The sequence below is a fragment of the Ixodes scapularis genome, unplaced genomic scaffold (assembly GCF_016920785.2).
Source record: "Ixodes scapularis isolate PalLabHiFi unplaced genomic scaffold, ASM1692078v2 PGA_scaffold2__306_contigs__length_199485367, whole genome shotgun sequence".
In the NCBI taxonomy this organism is placed as follows: domain Eukaryota; kingdom Metazoa; phylum Arthropoda; class Arachnida; order Ixodida; family Ixodidae; genus Ixodes; species Ixodes scapularis.
In genome coordinates this window covers 164,210,459-164,218,437 of record NW_024609857.1, presented here as the reverse complement: position 1 = coordinate 164,218,437, position 7,979 = coordinate 164,210,459, and the positions used below count along the sequence as shown (strand labels likewise).

The 7,979-nt window shown below is 44.6% G+C and overlaps 1 protein-coding gene across 1 annotated transcript in view; it reads left to right on the top strand.

Annotated features, from left to right (window-relative positions):
- Window positions 1-1,486: 1,486 nt before the first annotated feature.
- LOC120838063 (sodium-coupled monocarboxylate transporter 1-like) overlaps window positions 1,487-7,979 on the top strand; it is a 167,116-nt gene continuing 160,623 nt past the window's right edge. The window contains exons 1-3 of the mRNA XM_040207804.2: window positions 1,487-1,825; window positions 2,221-2,289; window positions 2,675-2,726. Of these exons, the coding sequence (XP_040063738.2) occupies window positions 1,487-1,825; window positions 2,221-2,289; window positions 2,675-2,726 (460 nt within the window). The remainder of the gene's footprint in view (window positions 1,826-2,220; window positions 2,290-2,674; window positions 2,727-7,979) is intronic.

The following is a 7,979-nucleotide window of genomic DNA, read 5'->3' as shown; positions in this document are numbered from 1 at the left end:
ACATCTTTACATTTTAAAGCAAAGGACCAAAAATGCTGTCTTTTGTAGAACACAACTTTGATAGGCCTTAATGACATAATGACCGTCAGTGTTTAGAGTCTGCTTACTTTCATGCAAATATAAAAAAAAACGAAAATGAAGAGTTACTGTTTAGCTTGCCAATGAGTATTTTGTGAGTGAGACAACTGAAATGCTTACTGAAAGCTATAACGTTTCCCGTGTCAAATTTTATTTTTAACGTGTTGTAGAGCGGCTTCCCTATGCAATATTGGCGCACATTTGACGGATCTTCCTTTCTTAAAACAAAACTAAGATCCTAAGTACTACCGCGTGCTTGAAAAAAAAAACTATATTGAGGGCAAAAAGATTATTTTTTGAATCTGTTAGCGAAGAAGTTTAAACGGATAGAGGTCTATAATTTTTCTAGTTTAATTATTTTGCATGATTATCCAATTGATACAAACATAAATGTATGCAAGGGACACAGAAAAGGTTACGCAGGCTGAGCTAGTACAATGTACCAATGGACATTGTACCAATCAATTCACAAAACCGATCGCATCATAAAAGTGTTTGTACAAAAAAGGCGAGCTTAATAAGGGGAACATTTATGGACAGGTGTCTTAGTTATTATTATCTAAATAAAATTGTTAAAACAAGTTTGTAAACTATTTATTTATTTCACAATACTGCCAGCCCCTTCAAGGGCCAAGGCAGGAGGGGGTAATACAAACACGGAAAACAAATACAAATATGTCATCCTTGTTGACGACTTTAGCATCTTGTTTAGTCTGCTGAGGATAATTTGTTGTCGATGAAGTTCATTCCGTTTAATCCAAAGCAGGGAACAAAATGCTAGAAAAATAGTTTATTATATTCCTTTTCTTATTCACTTGCGAGATTGTAAAAATCCCTGGAAATCGGAGGAAAAAACTCTTGCTCAAAACGAAGACTTTGCACCATCTCCCTTTGTGCTATATCACCACCCTGCATGATCTCAGGATGTTACGTTATCGGATATAAAATGCCTTCACACATGAGGGAACGCGCATTACCTGAACTGAGGGTCTCAACATTTCTCTCTGTGTAAGTGCTGAAAAATGCTGAAGAGTAAAATAATATGATTAAATATTCCTTACATCCCCTTCTCATGTCTATTTGCTTCTCTTTTTTCTCCTGCCAGAAAAGCAGCCGAGTACCCGCTTTTCGTGCGTTCCGAGCGTTGCCAAGGACGCCAAAGTCAGCATCTGCACATATCGGCTGTGACAAGAAATAGTGAGTTAAGTTTACGTTCTAATCATCCAACAACTTGAAGCACCGAACACATAACCACATAATGGCGAGACAACTTCTAAAATATTTATTTCATTCTTTTTTTTTTTTTCAGAGAAAGAAACAATCGAGGTGCTTTACTTAATGGGGATTTAACCAAGTCCCGTGGACCTTGTGCGAGGATTGATTATCATAGCCGGGATCTCCATTAATTATGGCTGTGTCCTCATTCGGTTTGTTGGACTATCTGGTTCTGGTTGGGTTCCTTGTGCTGTCTTCGGCCATAGGCATCTACTTTGCCTGGACCGATCGGGCCGAGCAGTCTAACCGGACGTTTCTCACGGCTAATAAGCAACTAGGCTGGCTTCCAGTCTCACTGTCTCTGATGGCCAGCTTCTTGTCGTCTAACAACATCTTAGGGTTTCCCGCTGAAGTGTTTGTGCACGGCACTACGCTCTGGGTGGGAGCTGTGAGTTCCAGCGTTGCGATTCTCCTAGCCACATTTGCCTTTCTGCCAATCTATTACGAAATGGATGTCACCAGCATCAATGAGGTAAGATGTTTGCTTCGATTTCTGATAGATGCGAAAATAACGATATTTAGTTTCAGTGTAACACTTGTGAGTCGTTGAATTTGAGAGCCATGGAGTCAAACCACTATGCGTATTTGAGGTCGCTATGTTGGAGTAGAGTAATTCATATTCCCTAAGTTATTAGCGTACTGGTAAAGTTTATGTATTAATGACCCTAATCATGCAATGCGATGAGAATTATTATTCCATCGACCTATTTGTTCATTGCAACTTATCTGGATGCTGTATCTTTTCATTTGGAGGTATCTAAAGTTTTTTTTTTTTAATTGCTACAACTGTTATCAATGTTTTATATGCATCAGCAAACTGCATGGGAAATAACTTGCACACAATGCTTTGCTGGCTGCTTCTTATAGTACCTCGAGAGAAGATTTAAGTCGACTGCGGTCCGAAAACTGGCGTCTTTTCTGTTTCTCCTCGAAACGGTAAGCACCAAACTTGAACATTTAAGTATTTTTAATTATTCACAATAATATGTTGTAAACGCTTTAAAATAAAGTTAAGATTTTTTAATGCAAATTCTATTAACGCATTCTGGAAAACCTAGATTTATAATCATGCGCAGATTTTTTTTTTCTATGGAAACGCTTTTTTTTTTTTATATATATTTTTAGAGGAGCACCCCGGTGTTCGGTCGCGAGTTCAGTGCAAAGAAGGGCCGTGCATGATTGCAATTATGGTCTGTTTATGATGCATAGTGTAGTTACATTAATAAAAAGGCCATCTCAAAATTCACTGTTGTGCCCATTTAGTAAGAAAGATACTGTGTGCTGTATATCTCAAGAGTTGTTTGCCATTCCAATCTTGCAGCTAATGTACCTGGGTGTTGTGCTTTACGGTCCATCCCTTGCCCTCGGATCCGGTATGTTGGCAAACTATAAAACTGAATTTATTTATTGAAATCACTATCATTATTATGACACTTATATTTATCTTTACTAAAATAAACAAAGCGTAATTAGCAGGAGAAGCTTTTGTTTCATACATGTTGTAAAAGTTCTAGAGTATTTTGTATGCCGCCAGATACACACACACACATATATATATATATATATGTATAAATATATATATATATATATATGTATACAGTGTGTTTCAGAGAACGCAGGCCAAATTGCTCCTGCAGAAACTACTTATCACAACGAAAAAAGGCTTGTGGCGTTTGGTCGCCCGGGCAGAGATGCGGCTCGATAGTACACCGAAACTTAAAAACCCGGCGAATTTGTGCGGTTTTTTCAGAAAGCCATAAAATGCTGCGCGTGCCTTCTATCGTTCTGCAATTTGTTGATTTACTGTTTTTCGACGATGCTGAACAATTTTCTAATTGAAACCATGCCCTTAAACACAATATTGAAAAATTAATTACGCAAAAATAATTAACAACTTAATTATCCCGGACTTTAATAATTTTTCTAAATGGGCCCCTGGCCCGGGACCAAACCGACACAAGCCTTTTTTTGTTGCGATAAGTAGTTTTCGCAGGAACGATTTGGCCTGAGTTCTCTGAAACACCCTGTATATATACAGGTGTTTCAAGAAAGGTGGACAAATTCGATATTGCGAAAGCTACGCGTCTCAACAAAAAGGCTTGTGTCGTTTTGGTCCTGGGCACAGGGGCTTATTTAATAACATTAATAAAGTCCGGGCTAATTAGATTGCTAATTAATTTTGCGTAATTAACTTTTTAATATTATGTTTAAGGGCATGGTTTCAACTAGAAAATTGCTCAGCATCATCGAGAAACACGAAATCAACAAACTCCAGAAAGATAGAAGGCACGCGAAGCATTTTACGGCTCTCTGAAAAATCTCACAAATTTGAAGGGTTTTCAAGTTTCGGTTTGCAATCGGAGCGCATCTCGGCACCGACGGGACCACGCCCCGTGGAGAAATAGTGCAACCAGCCTCTGCTGCGTTGCGCGAGAACAGCGCAGCGGAGGTAATGTCCCCTAATGCACCGCGCGAGACGCTCGTGACGTCACACGTGACGTCACGAGGGTCCCGCGCGGTGCATTAGGGGACATTTCCCATAATGCACCGCGCGGTTACGCCGACGGCGACGGCGACGGCGACGGCGACGCCGCTGAAGCCGGAAACGGGCGCCTAAGAGCTGCGCTCTAAAATATCATTTTCTCTGGACAGCTTTACTCGTGGTAGCGGACGTCAGAAAATGTGGGATACTTACTAATTAGTTCATTGATTATTTAAAATTACTAATTAACTTTTTTATTAGTGAAGGTAGACATGATTCAATCTAGAAACTTGCTGCGTGTCATCGCGAACATCACTAAATCGGTAATTTTCAGAAATACTTTAAGCGCGAGAGAAGCATAGTACACTCTCAGAAAAAAAGGGTGTATGTGGGTGTATCGCGCACCCTTACACCCCCCTTCGACTGGAGACACCCGGCGAGCGTAATCGCACTCCCATCAGTTGAATCCTCCTCTCCCAAAGGAATCGGCGGGCGAGGCGAGGGTGTTGCCAGGTGCACCATTACACCCCTCCCCTCCCCTTTCCTTTTTCAAAAAGGGGAGAGGGAATGCTATCAGGAGAGCGCAAGAAAACAAACAAAATGCGCGCGGTAATAGAGTAGAGCGCGCGTCCTGATTAGCAGTCACTGGTTGCACGTCATCCGACTGACAACCTATCACGATAGCGATCGCGTTTCGCGCGTTATCTGGCCTTCGTGTTGCTAGGTTACTTGACCTCCTCACCTCCTGCATTCCATCTCGGCGTGCTTCGGCGGCCATACTTTTGCTTCGGCTGGCGGGTGACATCGCCTTTGTTCATTCGCGCTATTTTGAATTACGTGTTTTTTTTAGAAGGTGGTTGGACAAAGCGGATCGTGTTCACGAAGCGATGCTTGGCACGTAGCTGCACTGCAGTCACAAACCAAGATGTGCCCGCCCGATAAAGGTAAGTCTGCCGTTTACATGCACTCGTTGGATGCTGCGTTTTGTGAGGCATGGGGCCTGCTAGCTGGGGACGTGCTTTCCTTTTTCTCCTGTTTATGTCAGAGTTTCTTAGCTTTTGTATTTGTGGCATGTGTGCGAGGTGGCGGTGCCCGGTTCTCTGAGTGTACAAACGAGCACGACATCGCAGCTTCGAGACATTATTCTTGCGTGTAGAGCTGGCGTCATTCAGAGCAACGGGTCTCTATCGTTTCGCCAAAAAACACTTTTTGTGGACAGATGTTTCATGGACTCTCGTTCGTCGACACTACCGTTCCATCGACAGTCGTTACGCGGATTTAGCGTTGTAGGGACATTTCGTCGCGGGTGTATCCTACACATACTATCCGCTTCGTGGCAACAGTGTGAGGCAGCTCCTTACAGAAAAAAGGTAGTTTGTGCTGTAGATGAAGCATTCTGGCGATGAATCATCGCGTATCTATAAAACGATCTGTCGGTGAAACGTTCGATTGCAGAGCGACATGCTCGCGCTTGTTACCGGCTTCGCTCGCACGTATGGTTATGCAATGCGATTTTCAGTGGGGATGATGGAACTAAGGTGGCGCTTCAAGACAAGGCAGTTAGAGTTCTTTTACAGGTTCCCTGCGGGAGTCAGAGTTGCGCGTTCATCTTCGTAGCGCCGTCTTTCCTGCACGGCATGTTGATCCAGCTCCTCACGCGACTTTTGGACCTCTTGGCGAATATGTACTGCCACCTCGACACGAGGCTAAGTGTCGAGAAAACAACGCGCGCAAGGCCTTTCACACCCGTTCCACACCCAAAACGTCAGCTACATCCTGTTCAACTATTGAAGCGCTGTGACCTAGATACTGCTTCCCCAAACTCGCCTTTGTCCCCATCGTGCGTAATCTTCCGCCCCCGAGGTCGACACAACGAAACCATATTCCCTCCCTGCTCGGCCACTTCGAAGAGGGAGAGGGTACTGGAACCATTGACTCTCGAACCGACGAGGCGCGCTCAAAAGCAGGGGTGCGTACGGCGGGGCGCGTGCAACGTTACTTTCTTGCACGGTACGTGGTCGGATCTCGTCAAATACCGGCGCGGCGGCACGTAGAAAATAGACGCGCAACTCTGGCTCCCGCAGGGAGCCTATACAGGAACTGGTACTCTAGTGCAGCATTGAGATTATAGGCTCCAGCCAGAGTGGCGCGTCTGGTTTCCACGTGCCGCCGCGCCGCTATTTGCCGATATCCGATCACGTGAGGAGCAGACTCCAAATGCCGTGCAAGAAAGCCACCGGTACGGCGGCTTCGCCGACGGTGCAAGCGCCTCGGTGTGCATACCCCCCCTTTTGCCTCCTGTCCTGTGTTGTCCCATGTGTTGTCCCTTCCCCCCTGCCACCCCCCTTAAAACAGCCGCCACAGGGCAGGTTAAAGACTGGCCGGCGGCGCCCAAGGGATACTAAGAGCACTCCCTCCCCCCCCCCCCCCTTCCTGACTCAAAAACAAGTTGGAACGCCACTGACCGCACATATTCCCCACGAACTACACCCTCTACAATACAGATACAACTACACATTGTACCTGTATTCCTGAATACTTTTTCACCAGTTTCGCGGAAGTGTCTCGGGGATATAGCATTGCATAAAAGACAATGTATCTCAGTATCTGTATTTTTGGGCTTAAAGCAGATGTATCTCAGTATTCCCGAATACTTTTTGGAGTGTGTCTGCCCAGCCCTGGTTTATGGCACATTAATTTATTCTATCATTCTTATTATTTTCCAGGTACTTCGGGCAAATCAACCCATCTGAAGTGCGATACAAAAGTGCAACCAGTGGCATTGCACCGAAGTTGCGAACTCTTCAAGTGCTTTGACATCTGTGAGTGTACCGTCCTTCAATTATACTCCGTGTCACTAGTTGTGTGTAGTGCAGGTGAATGCAACGGCCATGCGAAGAAAGAAAAGGCGAGCACTAGGAAAGCATATGGGAGGGGAGGGCAGGGCTGGGGGAGAGGGGGAAAGCACTACGAATGTTAGATAGGAGAGGAGGTTACTCTCCTCACCCGCCTTTCTAGCGCTTGCCCTTTCCCCTCTTCGGGCATTGCCTTAGCCTGTGCGGCGCACAAGTAGTGACTCGGAATATATTCACCATTGTACAGATTATGATGCACTGGCAGGTAATAGATAACTGGGTAAAATTAATCTGCTCAGTGCTTGAACACGCAGCTCGCGACTTGCTTGAACACGGCCCACAGGAAACCAGCTGCAACCTCCCGTTCTCATAACGAGCATTACAAATGGCATGCATTATAATATGTCGCTAATAGACCGATCTCACCAGCTAGTTTCAGTACGCCACCGCTGCCGATATGCATCGTGGGAGCTGTAGTCTTTCTACACGCGCGACAACCATGCTGGAGGTTTGCGCGAGCAGACCAGGAGGCAGCATGAGCTGTCGCGTGAACTGGAGTCTGCCTCTTACGAACTACAGTTATGGCGGCGTCACGCATGCGTGGAAAACTTGGTGGGATCGGTCTATTCATTTATGCTGGAAACGTAGCTATGCTCTTATAACATATCCACATAAAAAATGTAGTTTCGTTTTTATTTTTCAGGTGTTTAGTCTCTATTTTTCCTTCCCGTCTTTTTTTTTTTGTATTTAGCACCTGCACGACAATTCCGCTGGTAGGCTGCAACCACGAGCTCTTTGCCCAAGGATGCACTTCAACTGCATGAACTCTCGCTTGTCAGAAGCAACCACCAAAGATAAATTCATGAGCTCTGGATTCTCGCCCTCAGAAAATATCCCCATTAAAATACAAGTATTCGCTCAGGCTGGTGCTATCAGAAATTCTCAGAAAAGCAAAAGGCATTCTTTCGAGACATGTTGAGCTTGAATATATCCTGAGTGAAATAAGCAACGGCAACAACAGTGTTCTTGTTCTCTTGTCCTCTTACAAAATGCCAGTATGTTGGCGGCAGTACCAATTTAATTCTTGTGATTGCGTCAGGAAAGGGATAAGGGGAGCACTACAAATGAATCACGGCTAAAAATGTCACTGTCAAGATTGCAAGTTACAAAATGTGGAGATCGCAAGGTCCCTTTAACAAATTTCTTGACCCCCATGCCTTACAGAAGCCCTCGATCCTTTGGGGGTTGGGTATCTGGCCTCTACACTCAAATGTGTTTGAGAGCACTGT